General features: G+C 38.2%; 3 protein-coding genes and 2 long non-coding RNA genes across 11 annotated transcripts in view; 3 read left to right on the forward strand and 2 right to left on the reverse strand.

The window, feature by feature from the left end:
- Positions 1 to 428: 428 nt before the first annotated feature.
- On the forward strand, positions 429 to 972 carry LOC149047898 (uncharacterized). Its single transcript, XR_016184813.1, has 2 exons — positions 429 to 641; positions 762 to 972. It is a non-coding gene; the product is annotated as an uncharacterized LOC149047898 (long non-coding RNA).
- Positions 973 to 1,692: 720 nt separating this feature from the next.
- Positions 1,693 to 6,455, reverse strand: LOC113665906 (uncharacterized). Its single transcript, XM_027181638.2, has 6 exons — positions 6,298 to 6,455; positions 4,984 to 5,133; positions 3,969 to 4,090; positions 2,793 to 2,884; positions 2,255 to 2,414; positions 1,693 to 2,130 (listed from the first exon to the last, which is right to left on the reverse strand). The coding sequence occupies exons 1-6, from the start codon at positions 6,401 to 6,403 to the stop codon at positions 2,050 to 2,052; spliced, it is 711 nt and encodes a 236-aa protein (XP_027037439.2). The 5' UTR covers positions 6,404 to 6,455; the 3' UTR covers positions 1,693 to 2,049.
- LOC113665905 (plasmanylethanolamine desaturase 1) lies at positions 6,329 to 12,351 on the forward strand. Its single transcript, XM_027181635.2, has 3 exons — positions 6,329 to 6,770; positions 9,080 to 9,199; positions 10,068 to 12,351. The coding sequence occupies exons 1-3, from the start codon at positions 6,632 to 6,634 to the stop codon at positions 10,637 to 10,639; spliced, it is 831 nt and encodes a 276-aa protein (XP_027037436.2). The 5' UTR covers positions 6,329 to 6,631; the 3' UTR covers positions 10,640 to 12,351.
- On the reverse strand, positions 9,531 to 15,495 carry LOC149047899 (uncharacterized). Its single transcript, XR_016184811.1, has 2 exons — positions 15,330 to 15,495; positions 9,531 to 10,560 (listed from the first exon to the last, which is right to left on the reverse strand). It is a non-coding gene; the product is annotated as an uncharacterized LOC149047899 (long non-coding RNA).
- Positions 13,955 to 27,955, forward strand: part of LOC113665954 (pyruvate dehydrogenase phosphatase regulatory subunit, mitochondrial) — a 31,759-nt gene continuing 17,758 nt past the window's right edge. Inside the window, exons 1-4 of one of the 7 annotated variants that reach the window (XM_089199790.1) lie at positions 15,549 to 15,740; positions 21,868 to 21,951; positions 23,637 to 23,697; positions 26,890 to 26,912. The gene's annotated coding sequence lies outside the window, so the exon portion shown is untranslated. Of the gene's footprint in view, positions 14,193 to 15,519; positions 15,741 to 21,867; positions 21,952 to 23,275; positions 23,395 to 23,636; positions 23,698 to 26,807; positions 26,913 to 27,955 lie in introns of those variants that run through there. The other 6 variants (XM_089199786.1, XM_089199788.1, XM_089199787.1 and 3 more) reach the window with 6 other exon arrangements.

Genomic DNA, 27,955 nt, shown 5'->3' on the forward strand with positions numbered 1-27,955 from the left:
GATTTGTTAATACTTTCGGTTGCAACGGAAGTTTTCGAGGCATTTCGAAGGTATTATTAAGAAATCATGAGAAAATTCCCTGCAGCTATTTCAGCTGAAAGTTGTGGTGTCCTCGTTATTTCGTGAAAAAAATTTTCTCAATGTGAAAAATAAATTCAATTCAGCGGTCTCTCACATGCCTTTTCATTTCCAGAACGTGAAAATGTTTGCCTTAATAATTCAAACTAGTTGTATTTTCAAAGCGGAAAGAGATATTTTTATCAGAGGATTTAATTATTGAGATATTTAGGAACATTCTTTGACATTGCGAAATATATCCATAAAGGGAAAAAGTTTAATAAGGAAACTGTGGTGCTGCGTCGGTGGGGGTATTTCAAGATGATTTGGTTTTATCAATTAAGTTGATAAAGTAAATTGGCCTCCGCAGAGAGTCAGTCTAAAGCTGACTTTTCAAGAGTTAGCGTTTCGACAGACCTAAAATTTGGCGAATTTACGAAATACTTGTGAAAATACCAATCTTGAACATTTTTGAAAGAGTAAGTAATAGCAAAAACAATAACATAGGGCAATTGATCGATGGCTTCAAACGGTACCGGTAATTTAACTTGTTGCTCCTTTCCAAAAATTTACAAGTTTAAAAGGTAATTCTGCCTCTCTTTTTTTGTTCAAGAGTTTATTTATGTCAGCCGTCGAAGTAATCAAACGTCTCAGAATATCTGAACGTATTTCTAATCGTTGTTTTTATTTTGGCTCGTCTGCAGGATCGTCTAAATACCCGGGAACTCGCAGAAAGTCAGCGATGCCACACACATTTGAATAAACAGATATCTCTAACTTTGACGAAGGTTCTTAAAAAGTAAAAATGCTGATTGCTTAACTGTAGCATTGTGAGCGATTGAACTGACCTCATGAAATCAAGCTCATGATCTGTGAATATGTAGAGGATATTACATGGCCGCTTAGGGATACGGATTTTATCTTCTCGTGCTGAAAGTATCTCAAAACTCAGAAGACACAATTTTATTTATTTATTCCTGTGCTGATCTAATGGTGATCAAATACTCAGAAACCGTTGACAGATCTTCATAACAACCCGGTAACAGTTTATCTATGTTTACGTGTCCTTATCAAGAGAAAATTAACAGTTGATATTCTCTTGCCCTCATCTAACCTTAGTTTTCGAGTTTCTTAGACGACGGCGCATTGCGATTTAGACAATTCAACGAATTCAATATGTACAGCACACACTCAATTCGTCTAATAATGTGCAGAAAAGAAAGAGCCCTATGCTTGTGTAATTTTGTTTTCTTTCAAAAATTTACTCGTGGTTACTTAAACCAAATTGCACTTGAAATCATGTTATTACCTATTCAAATCTTAAACCTTGTCACAAGGGTTTGAAGTAATTATTCTTTGGCAGTTCTTCCTCCCCATCCGTAAGATATATGGCCAGAAAATTTCCATCTAATGAAAGTTTTGGGTCACTGTCTGCATCGGGACAACTGTGCACCTACCCCACATCTAATGCGACACCAGCCAACTGATAAAAAGTTCCAGTTAATGTTGGGTTAGGGAAGGGGTAGTTGCACATTTCCTCAGATACTAACATGAATCTAAAGTTTTCATTTTTTTAACATAGTTTTTGAATATTAATTAGTCAAAGGGCAGATGACACCAATTTGAAAAGCATCATTTATCCAGTCAGGACCCAAACTGGCTCAACTTTATTCAGATAATAAGTAAATTTTAAGCAAAAACTGAGAGTGGGATATTAGAACACAAGGGAAAAGACTCTGTTACTCATCAGTGTTTTTAAGAGTTAAAAATCAGACAAACATATCCAAGCATATTATTGTGCAAAAAAAACCCCTCCCCTTCCCTTGTTTTGTGAACACAGCCTGTATCTGCTACAAAGCAGCCTCCATTGTTGCAAATTAGTTCCATAACATGTCATGTGATGCATTGACACTTTAGGTAAGAGTGACATGTCAGATACCGTATTGATGCTATGTTTGATTCTTATTATATAAAAAAATTTTATATTCACAGTCACTTTCTCAAAAGTTCATTAGTTTTTTCTTCTAGGAGCAAGTCTGTTTCCCCACAAAACTGGTCTGTAAGTTGTTGAATCTGTTCAAAGAAATAGATGAGAGAAAATATGTGCTATTTCAAAATCAAAATATTCAGGCAAAAAATGGGGATAAAAAAAAACCCAGAAAATTAGGCAAAACACTTTGTAGTGAATTGTTCATACCATTTTCTCCACCATCCTTGCATCATCTTCTGATTTTCCTTTCTTGTTTTTCCTAATGTCAGTCATTCCTTTCTGTCTTATTTTTCGAATGCTTTGTTTGTATTGTTCACTTGTTGACTTGGCCAATTTGACCAGGTTTTCACGGTATTCCTGAGTAACTCTGTAGAGGAAAAAGGGTTACTGATTTTCTATATCCTACCATAAAAAAAAAAGTGACGGAAATTCTGTGCTCAAGCTAGATGGCCCAACCAGTAAGAGCCTATTCCTATTTCTGATTCAAGAAGGGATTAGGAGTATTGCAACTCCTCTTGGATGGGATGCCAGTTCATCACAAGTTCCCCTCCACTCCCTAAGCATTTTTTAAGCTACCCAGAAAATTGTTGGGGAGGGGGGGTTGTGAGGGTAATGGTCTCTATCTGTCCAAGCTTAAAGTCAAATACATAAGTTTTTATAGAGATTCCTGTAAAAGGGAAACAATAGAGCAATTTCCATTAAAAAAATATTCAAAGGAATGCTGTACAGCTAAAAAAAGCCTTACTTTGGAATGGGTATAGATATCACATGACCAGACATGGTGGGCTCAAAATTTGTATTCCATGTTTTAATTGCTTCAGCAGCTTGAGGCACAAGCTAAATGAGAAATATCAATTGTAAATACCATATTAATCATGAAAAAGCATTATGGTGTTCCATCATACATTTTTTTTTATTATTCCAATGGTCTAAAAAACACAAACAAATAAACATAAACATCTTAGGAGGTTTCTTGAGAGAGTCCTTGTCTAAACTAGCTTTAGACTCTGGAACCTAATTATTGATTTGCGGTCTATCATAACCAGCATTTAAACTTGAATGCACACTATCAAACATATGCATGTAGCCTATTCAAAGTGTGTAGTTAGTAAAACAGAGCATGATAGTAGCAATGGAGCAAGAAAAGGAGGAGGTATTGGTAGTTCATTACACAACCACACCCAAACCTACCCCCTTTTCTCACAACACTGTTACTACCTCACCTTTTAAGCATATTCTCCATGCTGTTCTCTATACATTTCCTAAGGTGTTGACAAGGAGAATTTATTGAATAATCAAGAGCTTCTTTATTTGGTGATCATATCTTTTATTCTCATGACCTTAATGTTTTTTTCAGGGGTGATATTGTAAGGGGAATTTAGATGCTAGTTACTCTTAGGGATCAAGGGGTTAACTGAATGCCTGAAATGGGCCATTAAACAAAAGGAACTTAACAAGTGAGGAATCAGGTCACACATATGTACGATGGAATTTTCATTTTCATGATCTTTGACATTTTGCCAAAAAATTTTACAATTACATAAAACTGGAGCAGTGTTAATCTACCAAATTGCTGACCTTACATGTTTTTACCAAATTCCACTAAGACTATTGTAATCCATTATATTACTTAGATTCTGAAAGAAGGAAGACCCCTGCTGACAAGCTACCCATGCCTGAAGAGGGGCGGGGAGGAAAGAAGGGGAGAAACTTTCTATTTTTAAAGTGTAGTAATAGCGCAATTCAAATTGCTGAAGTGGAAATTTCTCTCTCAAGACCAATGACTGGAATTCTATAGCATGTAACCTTCTAATGATAGTAATGGGATTGCCCTTTCTTCCTCATAGAAAGGTTTCTAGACACTGACAATTTGTGGATGAAAAAATAAAGTACTAGTTACACCTGTACATATTTTACCTACCTCTGGTAAGCTACTTAAGTCCACCACAAACATGCTGTTATTAAGTTTGATTTGTGCAACTTCACCAAGCAAAAACTTTTCTTTTCCATTTGCCGATTCCACTTTTAACTTGTGAAGTACATCTGCCAAAAGAGTGAAACTCTAGCACATTACTTCAACATAAAATTTATTTCCAGAGCATTAGTTGACTCAACAGTGGTGTTGCTCCTGAGCAGGAATAGGACTCTTACCTACCACATAATATCTGGCAGGTATACAAGAATGCTAGGTTGAAAATTAAATGGGTTTGGCAGAGCAAGATTGACAGATAAATATCAGTAATACTGCCTCATAATTTGTTTCTTTCGATTATTCCTTGCAGCTTGTAATCAAAAGGTGTAATGCGGTGCTTCCCAATATTATGCCTTTAACTCCATAGATCTGATTGTTAAGTCTACCCTCCAGCTGCTACCTATTTCCTTGCAAATTAGTCATGAGAATTTGGTGTTAGATCAAGATAACAACTTCTGCATGTACCTGGTGTTCTCATAACCTGATTCCTGGATAATGTATGGACATCATGGAAAAAAGTTAAATGTTAAGTACCTCTAGGAGTTCAAGGATTTAAGATTGAAAACAATATATAGATTTAGCCAAGCCTAAAAGTGGAGCTCGCATTTTTTTTCTCACACATCTCAAGGGCACAACACCTTGCCCCACCCAGGACTAGAACCCAGGTCATCCAACTCAGAGCCCAGTGCACTGACCACTGGACTACTGGACAAAGCCGTGGCGTTGGCGTGCCCGTGGTACAGTTGACCACGCATGTTAAAAGTAGCATCTTGTACAGTCGGTCATACGGTCATACGGTCGTGTGGTCATAGGTCCAAATTTTTTTGGCTTGATAGGTTACTACTACCATTTTTTATAATTATGCGCTACACTCTGCGAGCTCCACTATTACTTGTCATTCATAATGAATTTGTACATGTAGATATATTGGAGAGGAGTCTGAGACGATTGAGCTTAGACTTACCAGGTTTGACTTTGACAGTTATTTTGTCTTTAAACTCAAGTTGAAGTCTTGTCACTGTACTTGTCATGTTTGATTTTAATTTTTCTAAATCAACTAACCCATCTGCTAAATCATGGTCTAATGAAACAGCAGCTGACTTGGCCTTTTTTCCTGTGGAGAAATATCAATGATAATATTTCTGCATGTTAGTTATAAGCTCATTACATTAGCTGAGCATGAGTGCTGACTAGCTGTAACAGTGAAATCAGGTAAATCTGGGTGTTTGAAAAGATCAGGTTGAGTCAAAATGAAGAGTCAGCTACATATACCTTGTACTAACAAAGTTTGAAGTCTGCACAGTAAGTTACAGACCAAGTTTTGTTTTCCACTCAGATTTATGGCCCAAGCACAAAGCAAGCAGGCCATGAATCCAAGCGAAAAAAAAACAGCTTCTATAACTTACAAAAGGGCAAAGAAAACAAGGTTAGTAAGGTATTTATCCTATCTGTGGGAGCAAATAGAGGGAAGATTTCAATTCAAAGAAACTTTAGCTTGCTGAATTGACCAATCATAGCACACATACTAATTGAGAGATAAAATAATAATAGCTGGCTATAACAACTACATTTTCCAAGCCAAGAACCACAGTAGTTAATTCTGCCTGGCAGCCAGAGAATTCTCCAATCTCCGTCACCTCCTGAACCCCTTGGGTAAAGGTAAGGTAAAGTCTACACCCAAGCCAAGAGGTCCATCCAACTCAAGCTTATCCTGGTTCCCATAGAATGAAGAAACTAAAAGCACTATTACCTCCCCCCCCCACCCCACCTCTCTCTGGATAGAAAAGCAGTCCACTGCAAAGCTACCCCTGCCATTTCATCAGACTTCCCTGACAATTCACCAATACCCATTTCTACTCCTAGTGGAGAGAAGCATTTTGAGAGTAAAGTGTCTTGCCCAAGAACACAACACAATGACCCAGCCAGGTCTGAAATCCAACCCACCCAACCCAGAGTCTAGTGTACCAACCATTGGGCCACTGCATACCACTTGGACACATGTATATAGCCATCAGTGATTGGCTGATTAGCTGAGATACTTCTTTCTGTCACACTGAAAACTAAAAAAGGAGGTGTGACTCATTAGGACTCAATCCACCATCAGGCCTAGTTATGCTGTGCACAGAAACATCTTCATTTTCCCAACTCCCTGTAGACTCTTACACTTCCTTGGCAAGGGGGGAGGACTGGAGAGGTAAAAATTCATTTTGACAAGTTCATTTTATTCTGTACACGTGACAGCCACTGAAGTTATATGGGCTCTGGTATTGGCCCTTACCTTTCTTCGCAGCATAAGATCGAACCAAGGTAATCCTTAAATAAGTTGTCCTAGTCGCACACCCGCCCAACGTCGCTGAAAATCGGGATGCAATCGAGCAATTCATTTTAAGAAATCTGAATAGACTCTCTACTGAACGGTGTAGTTTGATGACTCGATTGCGTAAAGGTCAGCTGTCGTCTTGAGTGTCGTGTATGATTACACAATGTAACGCTTTATCACATCAGGCCAGAACATCACCCCATCTAGCGGCCATAACTTGGAAGATGATGGGAGGAGTGAAATAATATATATTTTTTCAGTTATTTTGGGAGTAAAATGTACCGGTATTAAAATGGTCATATCTCAGGATGCTACAGATGAACCCAATCAAGGGTTTACTGACTTTTCTGAACTGAAGAACGGAGTAGGAAGATCACCAGCTTCAATAAAAGCGATTAATGCGAAGACTTTGGCTGAGGGCTATACTAAAGGTTTGTTTATTGTATAACAGTTTTCCGTTAGGTAGTTGTCAGATAGCCTCAGGCTTCGATTTACCCAAACCTTCATTTTTTGGGAGCCTTTTTAGAAGTTACTCTTGATTTTAGTGCTGTTCAAACTTGGGATTTCGTTAAGTAATGTGCTGTATGTTAAAACATCTCATAACAAGGATTAATGAACGGTCCTCAATGATGTATAGTCTAGTGATTTGAATCAAGTGTGATCCAGTTGTCAGGTAGCTCACAGGCTTCGATTAACTCGAAGCTTCATCTATAACGAGCCTCACTAAAAGTGACTCTTGTTTTTACAGCTGATTAAGCTTCGCTTGTACTGTACATGCATATGTACCGTTCAATATCTTAGAACAAAATTCAGCGAACTGTACTGTCACTTACTAACAGTGAGCATAAGTCAGTTTTACTTCAACTTCCTCCGTGATACAAAACTTAGCTATGCAAGTCAAGTATGATCAAGTTGTCATACAGTTTACAGGCTTCGATAATCATAGCGTCGAATTCATCTATTAGTAGCCTTGGTAAAAGTTACCCTTCTTTTACAGCTGTTTAAGCTTTGCAATTTCCTTGTGATGTCCTGTACATGCATGTGTACATATCTGTTCAACATGCCACAAAATGAATCAGTGAACTGTCGCTAATTCAGAGTGAGCAAAAGTTATATTCTTACTTCCCCCATGATATAAAGCCTACTGATGTGAATGAAGTGTGGTCAAGTTAGTGACGGTTTTATTTCAAAGTTCCTATATAATCCATAAGGTTTCCCTAGTGAAGACTCATTTGAAACTTTTTTTTTTTGGGTGGAAAATCTGTCTAATGAGGCTAAATGTAATTTTGGCAAAGGTTAAAATGAATTCATTTCAGTAGTTTCTCTAATAAGTGTGTGAGATCTCCGGAAAGTTTGCAGGACCATTTCCATCTGCATTTGCTTACTTACTACTCCTTTGCTTTGCTGCTTTGCTTGTTTTGTCTCCATCCATTACATTTCTCCCATTCCCTCCCATCCCTGCTCCTCCTTTAACCCTTTCACTTCCAAGATCTTATTAGTAATTCTCCTTGCTGCCTCTCACACAATTCTTATGAAGTTAGTAGGGAGAATTTGGTATTGGATCAACTAATAATTCCCTAGTGATATTTTTCTTTATTCTCATCATGTGTCTGCTTGACATTGTTGCGGTAATTCATGGGAGTTAAAGGGTTAAATTTAATATATGTTGAAGCTGGAGAAGTAACACCTTCAAGGATACTATTGGTTTTTTAAATCTACCTTGTTAACAATCTCAATGAATTCTTGAACACATTAAAATTTTAGTTAAAGGGGATTCACCTGTGAGAACATCAGATTCATATAAACCAGCTAGGAAATAGAGTTACCAATCAGTCCTTGTTTGTTATAGAGGTTTAAGTTTACAAGGCCCAGTTAACTGTTAAATGTGTGGCTGTCAAAACTATTTAGCCATTATCATGCTTCTTTTACATAAATTTTCTATAGATGACAATTACACTTTGACCCCTAAGAGTAACTGGTATCTAATTTCTCCTTTCAAAATCACCCCCAAATCAAACATAAACTTCAAAAGAATCAAGAAAATGATCATAAACAAATAAACTCTTGATTGTTTAACAAATTCTCCTTGTCAGCGCCTCAGGTAATGTATAGAGAATAGTATGGGGAATATGCTCACTGATTTTAGGGTGTCAAGGGTTGGAGAAGATTGCCTCTCAAGTTAAATGAAATGTTTATTGAGAAAAATTAATAGCAGCTTAACCTTAAACTCCCAAGATCCCTGTAAATTAGTTACAAGAATTTGATATTAGATCAAGATAACAGAATTACCTGATAAGTTTGAGTATTCTCATTACTTGATGCTAGATGTTGTATGGATGTTATGGGGAGAAGTTACATATAAGTCAACTCTGGGAGTGAAAGGGTTGAAAAGTCATGATAAGAAAAACCAATTTAACCCTTTAATTCCCAGATCAAATTTGTAATTCTCCTTACTGTCAACCATACAATTCTTATAATGCTAGTTCAGAGAATTTAGTATTGGATCAACTAATTATCCACAAATTGATATTTTTTCTTTATTCTCATCACTAGTCTAGTTGATATTGTATTGATATTTTAAGGAGAAATTCTGTCTTGGTCACTCATGGGAGTTAAAGGGTCTTAATGACATGTACAATTTGTCTCTTCATATATATCAGAACAGCTGGAAAATTTTCTTCTGGTGTAAGGAAATATTTTATATTTTATTTTAATAGTGTTTCTGTGCTCTGAATTTCAGGGAAAAGACGCTTGGAGACCTTTAGTGTAGTATCATGTGCCATTTTTTCCAGCATAGTTCTTTTCTACTTGTGTAAGAATTTCCAACTCTCTGAAATCAGAACAGTTGTGTTTGCTGCAGGTGAGTGGCTTGAATTGTAGCACTCTACCAGTCATGTTTGTTATTGACTAGGTGATTATCATGAGGTGTAGCTAGCATCTTTTGGACAAGGTCCATACATTTAGTGCACTACAAAAGTTCAAAGTGTCTATGAGTAGTTTTTGCAGCAACTAAGCAATCCAATTTAAGATCTGCAGTTTTGGCTCCAAGTCTGGCCTGTTGACTGTTCCTTTTTGAGGTTTGGGGAAATCTTCCAATGGACCTTCCTCTTGGCTCTTATTGATACATTGAACCATCATTCAACGTAGATAAAGAAGTGAATTAGGTTTCAATGGTTTAGAAAACACCCCTATTACCGAGAAGGCATCCATTTATTCTCCAAATAAACATATCACTGATATTTAACTATTTTCCTTATTCACCAAAGTCAAGGTGAATATTGATAGATATTTACTGAGCTGCAAAGTAATGTGGTCAAGTATACACAACTTTCAATGTCACTGAGAGTAATAATTGTCTTAGTACATACCACACAGAATTAAAATAAAATGATTTCTGTTAATATACCAAGTAACAGTTAGGATGTTCAGGGTTAATAATGATTTCATGAAAAAGTAAAATTTATTGATTTATGTGTCCTAACAAAGAATCTATGATATGAATGAAATTGACCTTCATCTTATCAGATCAAAGTGAAAATAACATCATTCCACTATGTTTGTTTTTTTAATTATTCCATATTGACTCTAGTATTAAAATAGATCAGTATTTTTCAATAACAATGTTTGTTTTTATGCCTTTTTAGTTATGGAGGCAATTACCTCAGTAGTTGCCGCGATCAGATGACATGATGACATCAATGCCAATGTTTGTCTTTTTGCCTTTGTAGTTGCAGGAGCAGTCACTGCAGACTTCCTCTCTGGGCTGGTTCATTGGGGGGCAGACACATGGGGAGCGGTAGACATTCCTATTTTTGGAAAAGCCTTCATCCGTCCTTTCCGAGAACATCATGTGGACCCCACAGCCATAACAAGACATGATTTGATTGAAACAAATGGTGACAATTGTCTGTTGACCTTACCTGGTTTATCTTACATGGTCTACAAGTTTCTCATTTATGACCAAGAAACAATTGAAGCATCCTATGGAACAGACTGTTTTGTGTTCTTCTTGGCTGTGTATGTTACCTTAACCAACCAAATCCACAAGTGGTCACACACCTACTTTGGTTTGCCAACGTGGGTACAAAAACTTCAGGACTGGCATATTATCTTACCACGCAAGCATCATCGCATTCACCATGTTTCTCCCCATGAGACATACTTCTGCATCACAACTGGTTGGCTTGACTATCCTCTTGAGGTGATCAGATTCTGGCGATCCTTAGAGTGGTTGATTGAGAAAACAACAGGGGTGAAGCCGCGATCAGATGACATGAAATGGGCAGGGAAACCCAATTGAATTTGATCAAATTTTGGTCTAAAACTGATCTAAAAAGTGTGAAATTGTGTTTTGTGGGTGAGTGTAGGGTGGGTAATATACCAAGGTGGGTCTGGTCTACCCACATAGACTCTAGTAATGCACTTATAATTTTACATTGTCCTGTTTCTGTTTTAATTAAAATTATAGCCGAAACTATCCAAATCTTTATTTCTGCCTGTGCTTGATCCCATTTGTCAAGATCAGTAATCTTTCAGAATAGAGAAACAGATAAGCAAACTCCAACAGAGACAGACAGACAGCCCAAAGCAAATTGAGATTACTTGTGATTTGTTTTTTTTTGTTTTTTTCCAAATTTAAGTTAGAGGATACTAGCCACACAGAAATGCAGATTTAAAGTAATATTGCACAGTGGGAGAAAAGATACTTGTCTGAACATTTTTTATACATGGAACAACTGCTGGGAAAAATCTTACCAGACACAAATTAGGATCATTACCTTATTGGTTAAATTGTGTCAGGTTTTATTTCAAATATTTGCAGTGTTGTTATGCATGTATGTACTTATGACTTAAGCGCTCAGGAGTTCTTTTATTGGTTGTACCATGCTTGTACACCTCAGTTACATTAGGCCTTCATTAGATTTTTTTCTCTTCATTAGATTTTTTCCTCCTCTCCAAAATGGCCTTGACAAGTACCTCTTACTATTTGTCAAGAGTGGTCACTAACTGGGTAACCTGCTTAAAGGTGTGGAATAATTATTTATCCAAGGCAGGGAGATGTAATGACTTTTATGTAAAATGAATGATCTAATAAGGAAAATTATAGGTCAAGAGAAATTCTACAGCAAAAAAAAATTTTTTCTGTGAATTCTGTAATTTTAAAACTAGCCCACAATATTACTGATTAATATTGTTATTGTTGTTCTTATTATCATAGTAAGCTAGAAGGATGTTTAATGTGATAGAACACTGATATCAACATTGAATAATGCAAGATTCTGTGCATGTCAGTAAGTAAAAGTTAGGTGAAAATTTGCCATTGAGGTTCCACACATCACTCCAAAACATCCCTGCATCAAAGTTGGCTAAACCCTTTAACTCTCAAAATCCAACTAGCAATTTTCCCCTCTGACCACCACACTAAAGGGGAGAGGTGGCTGTTATATTTTGATGATGCCCTTTGGCTGCCAACCCTGTCTGTTCTAATAAGCTATTTGCAATATAACATATTGGAATCACAGTGAGAAGTTACATGTGGATCACATTTGGGAGTTAAAAGGTTTAAGGGAAAAAAGAATACTAAAAAACTTAAGATGGTTTTTTTCTCAATGTAAAGTTCTGTGCAGAAATTTTAGGCTTCCTTAATCCAATTTTGGTTAATCTTGACCATAGTGTGCATGTGAGGTAAATAAGGTATTTATATATTTGATAAATAGTGTCTTTTTTTGGATAAACTGCTGTCAAACCTTAAATCTAATGAAAGAACTGTCGTATTCAGAGGGCTTGATAGGCTGTATGCAAAGTACGAAAGTAATCAAAATTGAAGGTTTAAATATTGCACCTAGACTTGAGTTGGGTTGCTGTTGCCATGATTGGCTAAAATTAGCGGGCTGTGTTTTACTGTGGAATAAGCAACTTATTGAGGGCTTTCGAGGTCCTCGCTTGCTTGCATTTTGTTGGTCAATGAATCAAGTGAATTAACAAGTTTATTAAAGGATGAGTGGCAACTGAGTTTGGCAACTACTGTATTATGTGTTCATGGTTAATAATTGTTGACATGAGATGAACAAAATCTTTGAGGGTTATGAATAAAGCTCTGAAAATTGCATATAGAGAGGAAAGGGTGAAAGTCAGCAGACACCCAAACGAAACCATAAAATGTTCAAGCCTGATTCTTCTCATTCGGACTGTCCAAAGGAAACGCTCGAGATAAAATTCCGGCTTCGTCTTTCTTTTTCATTCAGTTGGAAATCGCACTTGAGTCCTTAACACGCATGCGCGACGTTTTGACTTTGGGCACATGGCATGGTGTAAAGGCGGCTGGAGAGAGGTTTTTGCGGTGCGAAATCAGCTCAAATACTGTGTATAATACGCTCAAAACGTATAAAAATATACGCACACAACGTTCGCGGTAGACCCACACAAAAAGATTTCGAGCGTTTCCGATCCTTAACGGGTCGGTCCGCGAACCTTATGAGAGATCTCGATAAGTGAACATTTATGAGTAAACCTTCCATCGAGAAATATGCTTTATCAAGGCTGTGCTCTAGGAAAATTTCCAGGGCGCCCCTTCGGGCGCCTAACCATGACAAGTAGGTCGCCCAGCCTTCCAGCTCGTGCTGATAAACATCTTGCATACCACGGACGAAGCTAATCAAATAAACACAAATTTGCATAAAGGACGATTTCGTTTTATTAATCACGCGCTCCACTATTGAAACTGTTGAAACGCAAAAATTAAATATAAGCATCAACCACTTCAATAGAAAAATTAGATCTTCAACGCATGCTTGTGCAAAAATCGTGCAGTTTCTCACGGGCAAGGAAAAAATAATTTTTCGTACTAAATCATGTGAAACAATATTACATAACACATGCGACAACTTTGAGCGTGAACAATTCTTGTTTTTGTCATGCCAAATATTTTTTAGTTCTGCAAATGTCATCAAATTAGCAAGTAAAATTATAAAATGTTAGTTACAATCAGTTACTCGCTTTATCGCGTCGTTCAATGGACAAGAAACCTGGGCCATGTACTATATTAATAAACCGGAAGAGAAACCACCGAAGCGAAACAAGACCCATGACCTAACTTAATATTTAACCTAAATGTACAGATCACACAGGCTATTGATTGCGCTGCGCTTTCAGCGCTTTTGCTTTTCGGGCTAACGGGAGCCGGGGAGCACGATGGAATTTCTTTTTGTTTCGTTCCGTTCCGTTTCTATACGTTTGCTGGTTTCGTTTCGGGTTTTCACACAAGCCGAAATCTATGCGCCCGTACGGGCGACCGTTTTCTTTTTCAGTCGCCCGAGACCAAATATTAATCGCCTGAGGCGACCAGGCGCCGCTAGAGCACAGCCTTGTATATCAACTGAGCTATCTAATGTCAATCGAGAGAAGCATAAACTCAAATCTCATCGTTTCTTTCCAACAGAGAGCTCGAGTGAACACAAATATCCTTCCAGTTATTATACATTCAACTCACTATCTCTTTTCTGATTGGACGAAAGCAGAAATGCCAACCTCCTCCTTCCCCCGACCGAATTCGCCAATGCGATCCCCTGCCCCCCGAAAATGTCTTTTTTGATTTGGACCCTTACCACCCCCACCCATCAGACTCTCGCCTATAGGGAGTAACAAAGAAGAAATTCTCTTCTTTTTGTTTGCAACGAACAACATGCGTCACGCAAGAAAATGAAGCCAGAAACCGAAAAGAGCCATCTCCACTTAACAAAAGGCTCCTTACTTACACAGTCTCAGCGCAGTGACATAGAAGAACTATTATACTGGCTGAAGTTAAAGCTATCAGCGACGGTGAATTTGTGTACGGTTACTCTCATCACCTTCAGGTAACACTGTGTAGTAAGAAATGCATGTAAACGTCAAACAGCGGCGGTTGATCGTAAAGTTATATCGACATATTTCTACATGCAATGAAGATTAAGATATGTGTCAAGTATAAATGCTTTTGCATCATTACGTTTAAGTTGTGTTGGGGAAGCAATCGGGCGGTATTGCTTGGTACACTGGTATGTAAACCCAAAAATACATGTTTTTCTCATACTATGTAAAAAGTGGCGTAGAGAACAAATCTGAAATTCGTTTTGTCCAATTCGACTTACTTTAGGAGAAAATCGGCATTTTCAACTGAAATGCCATTTCCGGTAAAAACAATAGCGAGAGTCGTGACGTAAGCGGTGGAACTAAAATATTGCGCAACACATATTCCCTAGTAGAACTGGTGTGGTAGCTCGTGTAAGTGGCGGTAGTTCGAAGATGTTTTTCAGAAGATAGCGACTCGAATGCCCTAAGCTTAGTATATGACGGCGATGGGGATGGTCTAGAATCTTTAGGAGAGTCTGGGCCACGTCCTTAACAATATGAGCTGCGTAGGGTTCACCGAAGCGATCCACACGAACACAGTGTTGACAGCGATGCGACCTCCTCGGAAACTCAGACTGGTATCTAATTTACTGTGTGATTTACTTGTATTTGATATGAAAATCCAATAAAGCAAGGGCACAATCTAAAAGAATGCAACAGAAATGTTTTAAACCCGCTGAGCTTCCGAGGGTGTTTTATATAAAATTGTCAAAGGTGCGAGTGTGGAACTTGTCAACCAATGCCGACAACTCGTGAAAGTGTTTGTTGTACGGAAATCGGGCAATTGTGGCAAAAAGTAGAGGAGTTTTTTGGGTTTACATGCCCTTTAAGCTTATGTCGATCAAAAGAACGTTCACATAAACAAAACGACCGACAGATTCAAGACTAATTTCGATTGTAAAACAGCTTTCACTACCGTAAGAGGTTACATCGAAAAGGTTTTTTAAGTTTAAAGCTTGTACTGAACAAATACCGATGATGAAATGCGTTTTGTAAATAAAATTGGTGAATGGAACGGGAACACGCAACGAGCTGTCTGGATAAATTTAAATCAGCTCTGGTTGAACTATGTCTACATTAATGTCTAAAATAATTTTACTTACCCTTCGGACTTTTCCATAAGAACAAAATCCATTCAATTTTCCGGTCGGATCACATCAATATCAGTCCTAAAAAGTGTATAACGATGTTTTGTTCGTTGTTCGGCGAACTTCATCCATACTGGAACCACAAATCGCGCCAAATCCGCCGAGCATGCGCACTCATTTTGCCGCTGTGTCGCTGTGTCGCTGTGTCGTTGTTATCTGTATGTCGCACGTGTCGTTCGACGTAGGGCACTCGCGTAAGTTGCACGGCCATTCTATCCACACTCAATATTACCGAATTCTGTATCAAGTTGGCCAAAACAGTCTACGTTTAAATCTGAAACACACTAGAGTAACATGTGTAGGACTGAAGCTGTCAAAAGGTACAAATACTGACCTCAACTAAAGGAAGAACTAATGAATGAAGGGGTAAGTTTCTAAAGAAACTGTGGTGCTGCGTCGGTGGGAGAGTATAGCAGGTAATTTAGTGTTAACAACTGAGTTGAAAACGTAAATTAGCCACCGTAAAGGGTAAAAAAGCTGACGTTTCGAGCGTTAGCCCTTTGTCAGAGCGATATGACGAAGGGCTAACGCTCGAAACGTCAGCTTTTTTACCCTTTACGGTGGCTAGTTTACGTTTTCAACTCAGTTGTTAACACTAAATTACCTGCTAAAGGAAGAACTAACCGAGATACGTTTTATTATTAAATTTCAATTTTAATGATACCGTAATTTTAAAGGTAGGTTGGTGTGAATAAAATTATCACCATATTAAAGTTCACAAGGCAACTAGGTGGACAATCAGGAGGGTCCTCAATAGGTTTTTCGGGATCCGGGCTTATTTAGAGGCCGGGTTCCGGGAATTTCAAGTAAGAGGGTAGCGAGATGCGGGATTGCTATCATGAATGCGACACGAGAATCGGCGATTTTGAGGAGCGGGATTCGGGAAATAATCACTTGAACCAACCGAGAACCAGGATGTCCGATGGCGAAAATTTGTGAAGAAACTTATCTTCTCAGTCCATGAAAAGCACCAGGCGTAAAAGCTATCTAGCATTCAAGAGGCGTTCGGGCTGTCCAGCGAGACTCTTCAGTTGTTGCGCGGGAATGATAATTATATCAGACTAGCTAAGTTAAGCTAAGTTGCCAAGTTACCAAAACTCTCAATGGCCCACAGGGTATCGTGGCATATCTAAGACTGCTGCATCAATTGAAATGCTTTACGGCCTTGGTGATAGGATCCTTAGATTTGGCGAAAATATACCTAAATTCTAAAAAGGTCTTTGCGCAACTTTAACGTTTATTTGTTTTTCCTAAGAGTGGTTACATATATTCCTATACAAACTCTTATAACATTGCCATGACTTCTAGTTCGCAAGATGATCATCTCAGAGCTGGAGCTTGGGCCGCCAGTGATTGAAAGACTATATGTAAAAAAAAAAAAAAATTGTTAATGAGCCGATGATGTTCGGCGGTCTTAAATATTATACTTTCATCATCATCAATAAATCGCCTTAAATAATATTTGTCGAGCCCTCAGAGCAGCCAACAAATTACAGTTTTTTCGCTCTCAACACCCTTCGCAAACATAACCACATTATGAGCTTTTATTGATAATTTGGAGCAACTTCAGAATACCCCGCCACTCATTTACATGTCATTGAATAAGAATAGCTTCTATTGTGTTATGCCTCGATCTTCAAAGCCTCCCGACACATGTAAGTGAGGCGGACTAAAGTGGCGGGATATTCTGAAGTTTAGCCGATAATTTTAAATAACTTGCTGTTAAAACTGCAAATAAATGAAATGACTAAATGTTCTGATATTTTGAACGCGGACGGTCGGCAAAATAATTCAGAAAGTTTAAAAAGTAAAAAGCCAGTTTATGATGGCAAAATTCTAATCAAAAGCTAATTATTTCCAAAATGGCACAAAGTATACGTGAGTGAGAATATTTTCACAACACAACAATAGTTCAAATTCACCCGTATCGCTTCATGCTAATTACACTTGATCGAACAAGTCGTTAAAACCCTCGCAATAGTATCTCCTGCTTTGCGTGGATAACTATCACAGCTGTTGACTTTTATGACAGCAAACTGCACACAACTCCAAACGAAAAGTCGCGTACCATCTACCCCTATTTAGTATTAAAACTCCATTCAAAGGATCAAATCTTACGCTAAAAAGAGAAGTATGAGGGATATTTTCCCGTGCAAAAAAACCGATATTTTCATCGAACTCACTCGATGAAAACATCACATCGAAGCACTCGGGAGGGCGGGACGGAATATTTGGTAAGAGGTTGGTGTGTAACAGGTGGCCCAAGCTCCAGCTGTGAGTTAATCATTTTGTATAATCACCGGCAGTTTATCTATTTAACGTTTTGCTACTCTTACTCCTACTCGCTAAATTGGCCTCTCAGGAATAGGAAACCTAGAAATAAATAACTCGTTAAATTTGTCTCGTTTCAAAAAAGTAAACGTCCTGGTGTATTTTTTATTGATAATTTGACTGTTTTTTTAACTCGTGAATTGCGCGCATGCGCAAGAGCGAGTTATAGATACGATGTGGGGAATGGCATTCGCTCGCTCGCTCGATTGGTCGATTCCTGTAAACTTTTTTTAGATTTTAGGCTTTTGAGCGCATTTGGTAGTTTTTGGCGAGCAATAAACAGACGAAATGGCGACCTTTGTTGCTAAGAATAGTGGTAGGGTGAAAAAGAAGCCAATGATAATCTTAAAAGAGTTTTTTTTTTCGTTTTCGTTTCAACAAGCGGCGCCAGCGACTGGCAGGCATGCAAGGATTCACACTGAAATAACAGAACAACCTTCGTTTTTCATAAAATTGTAATTTACAATCCTTGAACTTGAAAACAATCCGAAGATTCATTGAAAATATCACTTACTGCGAAGCGCTCGGAGTTTACAGATGTTCAAAAGCTTTTTCTGTTATAGCGTGAGATTGAGGACAAAATTGATCATTACGTTTCGTCGCGTGTGTTTTTCCTCTGAGAAGCAACAGAAGATGCCGGCGACTGACGAAATAACAAGTTAACACGAAAATCAGATAACACCTAAACAAACAATTTTAGCTACCGATTTTCAGTGAATTTTTAAAGAACAATTTTCTTTTAAGTTTCAAGACAATTTGAAGATTCAACATACAAACAACGTACTAAAATGCGAAAGTTACACACCACAAAATTGATAAATAGGCCTGAAATGAAATTCTATCTTGTTATTGATCATACGTTGCCTAGCACGTGACCTAAATCTACCCAGGCGGAGATCCAAAATGACGGTGGCAGGCTTGGCTTAGTTATATCACTCAAAACTCGTTCCCGTTTGTCTCATTTGATAAAGAGGGAATCGTTAATGTTTTCATTAAGACAGTATTGCCTTGATTTTCTAATATTTACAACGAAAGACAGTAAATTTCACTTTTCACCCACATTTACTTCCAACGTTTTCTTTTGAACCAGAAACAAAAATGATAGACGTTTAAAACACATGACATCATCCACCTTGTCAAATGTAATAGCATGATCATTTCAATTGTAATGCCTTCTTATCCCAACGTTACTTTGTTTCTTTGCTACATTAGCGAACACTGAACTACTGCTCGTACTCTAGATATGACAATCAACCACAAAATTCCCTAAACCAGATAACATTAAACATAATCTAAAAAATCATGTGTCAATTCACGAGTTTGCTCACAGAGCACTTTGATTTACCTTCTTAGAGCGGTTGCAAATATTCCCCGTGCGTCATGACTGAGAGACAGATATTTTCCCGTCCGGCCCAACCAAATTCATTTAATACGTAGTTTATCATAAGACCACTAAATGTTGAAAATTTCGAAATTTTGTTTCAAACGATAAACAGGCGTACATAAAAAAAACCTCAAAAAAGGACTCCTCCTTTATATCTTCGGGTCAGATCATAATGAAACTTTTCGCGTTTCTGTTTCCTTGAAGATTAAATCCTCAATCAGAATTCACCTTTTCGGAAAAAAAATTTGGAAGTTGTTGGCAAGTTCTCCATTTAGATATCTTTGGTCGCAATTACGATGGAGGGAATTTGACGCTGGGAGACTCACGCTATGGAGAGGCCACAGGCAGACCACACTTAGCAATAACCTGTGAGGGTAACGAATGTGGAAGCGATCCTCGCAGTTATGAACACTACTTAAGTCGTAGTGAAAATAAGGGCTAAAAAATTGAAAATTTGTCCATAAATTACAAATAAAGAACCAAGTCTGCAGTTTATCCCTGGTCTGCAGTCTTCAGTCTGCATTTTTACCCTCCCGGTCTGCAGTATACTTTTTACACTAAATGATCACAAATTCGTCGCTTAACGTTTCGTTTAACTTTATTGAGATACTCAGACCGAAATGTAATTCGGATATGCAATTTTCGGGGCTTTATTCATAACCCTCGTCAGAAGCCCATCATGCATCAGTTGGAGCCTTCAACTGCTCGGTTTTTTTGTCACAGCGTTTTCACAGACAAGTCTATTTTTAGCTTGAATTTACCGCGAACTAGGAATCCTCACGAGTTAGACAAGCTCGAAGAGGCCGTGTATTCGACGGGAAAAACCGAGTTTTCAGTTTTTTTGAAAACCTCGCTCAAATAAACCGCAACAAAAAGTAATGCTTCCGACTCACCCTCTGACTGCGGGGTGTTATTAAACTGTAGATTAGCAGACTGCGGACCAGCAGGCTGCGGACCAGCAGGCTGCGGACCAGCAGGCTGCGGACCAGCAGGCTGCGGACCAGCAGGCTGCGGAACCTCCGAAACTTCCCAAACCTATACTTTTTTGTAAAAAAATAGAAATGAAATAAAATATAAAACTAAAAAGACCTGAACACTGTTTGAAAGTTCGTTTTCGGGTATAAAGAAGATTACTTTACAGGAAAAACATGTTTTAATTGCCCTTGATTTCCAACTTGAGCTGTGGCGACATTCACCGTACAAGGGTATGAAATGTCATAAGGAGCAATCAGCAGTCACCTACCCCGAGTGTTTATCATTAAAGCTCTAACGGTTTGAGTACCGCGATATCCGAGTAACGCCTCTTCCAAAGGCTCTCAGCAAATCTTTAAGCTGGAATTGACGGCCTTTAAATCCGTTTCATTGTACATGACGCTGGAATGAGGAACACGAGCGTAAAGTTACATCATCGCCTATGATGCATTGTCATCGCCAAACTTATTGTCATCTCGTTTTCTGTGTACATCGTTTACACATTAATCATAACTATTACAATTGTGACTGGTGCAGTAGCTGCTTTATTTTTCACTAATCATTCTGTAGAGTTGTAATCGGACTGTTAAAGCAGCCAATCATACTCAGTCCTTTCTGTCAAATCCATCAATCACAGAGTTGATCACAATAACCATAGCAACAACCACTTATCCTAAAAAAGTTGTGGAATTTCTAGTGCACATATTTGTCCTAAATGTATTTGTTGTTTTCGGAAATTGTAACAGTTATGATTAATTGGTAACAGGACTTTGTGCCGTCCAATTCTGTCTGCCATCATTCTCGTGATTGACAAATGGGACTCGAGTAATTTGTCAGGTTTTGTGTTTAAATTGAGTTCTGTGGATCAATTTTTATGTCCACGTTTCAAGAAGCAGCGTCGTCGTTTTTTGCCTGTAAAGTTATGCACCGTTCAGGTAAATATTTTTCTTTATTGTGAGTTTATTTGCAGGTTTTCGTTCTCCAATATGTATTTTCCTACTCATGTTTAGTACTGTGGGCGTTTGGATGTTTCTAAATAAATGATGAAAACAATATTACGCGTGACTATTGTGGAATTACGATATTACGCTGTAGAATTTCGGGGTAATCAGGGCGTCTGGACTCGCGAATTCACAGCGTTTTGCCTCCAATGGATACGTTTGGTTGGCGTCCCTCAGAGACATATCTTGGAAAGGATTACTTAGAGGGCTGGGCAGATGAACTAAAACTCAGCTAAATTTCCCTAAATAAGCCAAAGAGATTCACACGATGCAAAAGAACAACCACTTGAGTGGGGTAAATTTATCCTTATTCAAAACTATTCCAGATCTTTTAACTCTTTAATCCTTAAGAGTGATTAGTAACTTTTACTAATGTCAAATCACTCAAGTCGACACACCTGGCGATTTTATACGCCAATCGCGATGATGGCGAAAATTGTCAGGTGCGCCCAGAGAAGCGATGGCGATTTTCGCCAATCGCTGCGACCGGCGTATAAATCGCCGATGGCATGTCAGATATCGACGATTTCATACGATCAAATTTGCCGCGCGTCACCGGCTTGGCAGTCCAAGCTAGGTCAATAATGGACTTATTGCACATTGGCAAAAAGATTAGGCTTTAATAAGAATCAAGAATAACTCGTTTATTTCGAGAGCTGGGAAAGAAAACCAACTGTGTTTCTAGTTCAATAAACTCTCAGTTTATATTATCTTGTTCTTACTGAATGCCGCTTGTCACTGAATACTTCTCACTGACAATAAATACTTCTCACCAAAGGAATTTATGATTTTTTTTTTTTCACAGAGTACTTCTCACTGAATACCTATCAATGACTTCTCACTGACTTGTACCGCTAAAACAAGATATTTCGTGTGGGTCCAAAGTAAGGTCAGTAGACAAATTAAGCACTTCCACTCATGGATAATTCATATAGCAACTATATACTAAGTAGCGAATGACGACGTTTTTTTTAATTTTTATTTCTTTTTATGCGACAAAGCCGTATGAGTTCGTCACCAGACGACTTTTTCCAGACCAGCTCACGTCAACCCGTCCGCCCTAACACACTTCGGTTTTAACTACGGTTTTTTAAAGAGAGTCTCGATGGGGCTTTTACAGCCCGCGATTAAAAGCGGGGCCTGGTGATTATGGCTCTGCGTTATGGCTCGAGCAGGGGTGGTTCCTCTTGCTTTTCTCGTGTGTTTAAAGAGTTTCAAATGAAAATCACATATTTTCGTTTTTCGTTTTTCTTCTATATAAAGGTCAGGAAAATAAAGAAGTTGTTCCAACAAAAGAAGCTATTGATTGTTAGACAAATTCTCCATGTCAGCATCTTAGGAAATGTTTAAAGAACAGTATGGAGAATATCCATACTGATTTTAGGGAGTAGAGGGTTAGGGAAGTTATTGATAAAGCATTGACCTTTGGTTTAATGTGTCGTAGAATTCGGAAACGAAAAATAAACCTTATTTGTTAACTTTTGCGAGGACTTCGTTATCATAAATTCGCATGATATTCTGCTATTACTTGTCTAAAATAGGGTTTTCCTTTTTTACAAAAGTTCACCGGAAGTGGTATCTTAAATAATCTCTGAATTTAATACCAGAACGCGGACGATTGGAACAAACTTCGGCTAAACCGGAAAACCCAAATGAAACGCCTTGTAAGGGTTTCCGATCGGGATAGTGAAAAGAGAGGATTTAAAAAAACAAAAAGTTAATATCTTGTTGAGATCACGCGCTATCCAGATGATCAAACTGAATTTCCGAAAGCGGTTGCCAGGTCAAGGTGAGGGCAGATTGTTTTTTTAGCCAATATTTAGAGGTGCTTATAAGCTTAGGCTTTCATTGAGATTAGTGAAATTGTTGACGAAGAGCTCATTTTGTTAGCGTTTCATATTAAAAGTGACGATTAAAACATGTTTGGACCTGGATCGTTCCAGTTTTTTTTTTTTTTTTTTTAATTAATGACTTGGAAATCACGTTACGAGACAACCAGAGACTATTTACAGTTCAGAAAAGATAAGTAAAATGGTTCGCTAATTTACTCAAAGTACGAAAAGAAAAATTCCCTGCAGATTGTTCATCCTTTTTGTAATGACGGTGGACATTCGTGACACGTCTGCGGAAGGTGTGATACTAAATAAACAGCGGGTAAATCAAACGCTTGAATGATCCTGTAATTAAAGGTACCGACACATTTTTTATTAGCCAGAATACGAAGTGGATTTCATTCAGCGCTTGTGAATTTGGCGCCGTCTCAGAAATTAGCTCGGTTCTCTAACCAGTTTACAGCTATTCCATGATGTGCTACGCAACACTCCTTTGTTATGTGAGTAACCGTTCGTGACAATCCCGAGAAGCCTTTTACCGGTTCGTGAGATCTGTCGTGTGTGTGTGTGTGTGTGTGTGTGTGTGTGGGGGGGGGGGAGAGGAGACAAAGGAAACGGTTCTAAAGAATTTTCTAATCAATAGCGATATATTCATTGAGCAGGTCATATTGTTGCGTTTTAAAACAAGTCTCTCAGTTGTCTCAATGTGTTTCTCGACGATACCGTTTACTTTCCTGCTTAGGGTTTAACTTGGGACGATAAAAAGGCTAATCTCATTTACAAAAATCGTTCTGAACGAGAAGGTAAGCAGGTAGAGAACAATATATTTTTAATCTCCTTAATTAACTTCATGGTCCCAATGCAAAGAGTGGCGAATGGACGATGGTAGGCAAATGGGAAGATCTTAAAGAGGGAGGCGTCAATAAATATTTCCATTTCCGCTTGGGTTGAGGGATGGTACGGCTACACGTGAGCAATCTTTGTTGAAAGTCATTCAATCGAAACCAGACATAATCCGTAAAGAGAAGTTTACATCGGTTGTATTGGAGACCTAACAGAGATGGTATAATGGCGCACCTACTGTGCTCTCCGTGGTAGTAGGCAATGGGAAGATCTTAAAGAGGGAGGCGTCATCAACTTTTGAAAAATCATTACGAGCTCAAATATCAAAAAGGGAATGTCACGGAGAGCACATTGAAAAAAAGTAAAACAAATGTCAAAACAAAAAAAGTAAACAAACGTCCCTGGTGCTGACAAGGAGAAGTTGCTTCTCAATCATGCGCTTCTTTAGTTAATGATATATATGTTATTTGCCGGCTGGGAGGTCCGTATGGTGAAAAACTGAGACCGAGGTCTTGAAAATACTGCCCGAGGCCGTAGGCCGAGGGCAGCGTTTTCAAGACTGAGGTCACAGTTTTTCACCATACGGACCGACCCTTAGCCGGTAAATAACATATTTATTGTTTTTAAACTTGGCGAAATTCTTTCCAAAAGAACACGAATGATTTCGGGCTGTAAACACGGCAAGGTCTTCCATAAACTGAACAATTTTTGAGCGAGTAAATGGTAGTTAGAGTAGAGGTGATGCAAATTAAAGAGAGATGCCTCAGCGAAACATTTTCATTTCCGTAACGATGAAGGTGATTTAAAAGGCTTCCAAACAAACTTTGAAACATTATTTTTACAAGTATCCGTCACAATCTGACACCTGTCAATTAGAGAGCGCCTAAGAATAAAAAAAGAGCAAGAAGATTTGAAAAACAACGGAACTAGTTTGGCAAGGACTGTCACGACAATGTTTTCTTCAAAAACAGTCAATGATCTAACGGAAAGTATTATTCACTCTGATTGACGATTCATTCATGTACGAACATTTACCTCTGTTCATTAAGGAAACGGCGAGGAAAATAATTGTGAGTAAATTCAATTTTTATATTTTGAAGTTGTGAGAGTTTGCTCGTTTGTTTGCTGCAATGGCGTGGGTAAATCTGGTCTTTCCTTCACAAAAACTAAATTCGAACGGCACTCTCCAACGAGACACAAGGGAATTTAATGCGACCTTTTCTCAAAAAATTCCTTCAGTTTCTCTTATGCAATTTACGGTACAAATGTCCAAATTGAACGGAATTGGAAAGACTCACCGGGAGCGTACATTTGTCGTGAAACTTAAATTAAAACTTCGCTCACTCTTTCGCTACGAAAAAATTGCTCGAGAAAATTCAGATATTAAATGAATGAAAGTTCCATCGTTCAGTTTAACTGTAACCAAATACCTCACGTTTTAACTTTCTGGGTACTTTTTGTGAACGATTAAAATTAATTGCAGACGGTTTTTAGGCCGCTTGTCAACCAACGTAATGACACTGTTGTTTATACAAATTCATTCTGAAACCAATATTTTTCTGTCAACCAAAGTGATTTGAGAGAGAGGAAAGAGAGGATTCATAAGTTATTTATCGGCTTGAGGTAGTGACCGACGTGTTTGTTTAAAAATACTGCCCAGCCGGAAAACGAGATATATTTATGAAAAATGACAACGAAAGTTGGGATGTACTCGACGACTCGCGAAAGCGTTACCGTGGCCCGTGCGCAGAGATAGGAAAATACTGACCGGGTAAAGAACCAATCAGATTGCAGGATTTGTTACCGTGCCCTCTAAAAAAACAATAAAATTCCTTATTAGGACATAGCGCGCGTGCTTGCCCTTTATAAGTCCTATTGAGCCGCTATGAACAAAATCTTATGTGCGCACGGGCGTGCGTAAATAAAGATTTTATTCATAGCGGCTCAAGGGACGTTTGTTTACTTTTTTTTTTATGCGTTGTGAGAATTTTCAATAAAGGCTTCTTCGCGCAGATCCTTGTTGTCACTCTATTATAAAAGAATTTGCTCATACTTTTAGCTGTGCGTATATCGAGTTATGGATACACATGGGAAGTTTGGAGAGCACTCAAAAAGCCTTACTATTACGCATTTTTCGTGCTCTCCAAACTCTCCGCGTGCATCTATACGCTAAGCATGAACAAATTCTTAAACTAATAATATACATGGAAAAACTACTCAGTTCTGATTGATTAAGATAAATGCAGTTTTCAGGTAATTCAGTGCAGAAGAGAGTTAATTCAGTGCAGAAGAGGGTTAATTTAGTGCAAAGAAAGAAACAAATCAGACATTCTGATTGGTCAATAATCAAAGAAACTCGCAGATAGCCAATCAAATGCGAGCCTTAGATGTCGCAACAAAATTTGAAAATTTGCGAGCGAAACAATGGCCGGCGTTTTAAGTAGGTTTTCTTTCGCCACCGCAGCTGAAAAACAGCTTAAACAACGAAAACATTGTAAAAAGCACTGCTTTTTGGTTGTCCATTTGGAAAAAGTGGTGTTTAGAGAAGGGAATTGCCGAGGAAATCGAAAATTACGAGCCGACCTAGCTTAACACTTTGCTCGAGCGATCCAACGCCGAAATTTAAAACAAACATGGTTAAACCTCGGAAACGACGATTCCATTTCATCGAAAGTGATTCGGACACAGACGAACAATTCCTTGAACTGTTTAGCCGGACTTTGAACTATTTTGCACTTTAAAGATGTGAAGATATCATATTATTGTTTTGATCGTACGCACGGTTTGAATAAATTATTTTTTGCACTTGGTGCGCGCGCTTTGCTTATGTTTGATTATGATAGACCATCTCGTATTTTTCCATGTTTATTATTAACACGTAATCACATGATTTTTCTCGTGCAATTTGGAATAAACAATTTTTTCAAAGACCTCAAATTGCACTCGCATATACGCACGGGCTCGTGCAATTTTGTTAGTCTTTGAAAAAATTTACTCGTGCTTATTTATTCCAAATTGCACTCGAAATCATGTGATTACCTATACAAATATATGTCATTTGCCGGCTACATCCCACAATGCCTTGCTATCCTTGCTTTGTTTTTTTATCCGGCAATAAACATTAACCTTTGTGCGCTTGCGATTTTTTACAGACGGCTTGTGGTGGTAACGTCACGTGAGTTTGATTTCCTATTTTATCTTTAAATCTTAGTCAACTAAACCTGATCTTTAAGACCAAAAATGTGCCGTGAATGTTCAAACTTGTCTGCCTTTTAAACAACGTAATAATTGACGCACTCGACTTTCCGCGTTTGTTGAAGATTTTGCCAGATAATATTTATTTAATAGTGGTCGAAAAAGAGCATTTCAATACTCAAAGGGTATTTAACCTCGAAAAAACGGGAAAATGATGGAAACAGGCGATCTTTCCTTTAGCCTTATTTTACACTAGTTTCGATTCAAGACTGAAATATGGAAAAGAGCAGCGTGTTGAGCGTCGTTCTATGCAGACACGAATTTAAATAATTGTCCGAAAGATTGACGGTCAGTGTAAAACGTAGACTGCCGACTGCAGATTGCAGACTGCCGACTACAGATTGCAGACTGCCGACTACAGATTGCAGACTTCAGACCGGAGTGAAGTGCAGACGGAGGGTAAAATTCAGACTGCAGACCAGGAGCAGAATGCATACTCGGTTCTTTAGTTGAAATTTATGGACATTTCTGGTTTCTCGTAATGATTAAACTTAAAAGGAACTTGAGACTTCACTTGCTCTTAATTTGTTTCAATTTAAGGAAGACTGCCATTTTTCCAGTGAACAAAAACAGGTCACTGCAAAACTAAAAGCATTCCTTGTCAGCCAACAAGAAGCCTGACATAGATAGTTGACCTTGACAACTGCATATTTACCTCAGGGCCCAGTTGTATAAACGCTATCCAACAGATAAATTGCTATCCAGCCGATAAGTGATAACAAAACATGTAGCATTATCCACTGGATAGAGATTTATCCAGTGGATAGTGTTATCTGATCTTCTGAACTGGGACCATGTTGATACTGAAGTGAAACACTTAGTGGAATAAGAAAGGCAAACACCTGCCGATATTGGGTCGAAAACGTAAATTAGCCATCGTAAAGGGTAAAAAAGCTGACGTTTTGAGCGTTAGCCCTTTGTCAGAGCGATTAATCGCTCTGACAAAGGGCTAACGCTCGAAAC

This window comes from Pocillopora damicornis, chromosome 3 (assembly GCF_964200805.1).
Source record: "Pocillopora damicornis chromosome 3, jaPocDami1.2, whole genome shotgun sequence".
Classification (NCBI taxonomy): domain Eukaryota; kingdom Metazoa; phylum Cnidaria; class Anthozoa; order Scleractinia; family Pocilloporidae; genus Pocillopora; species Pocillopora damicornis.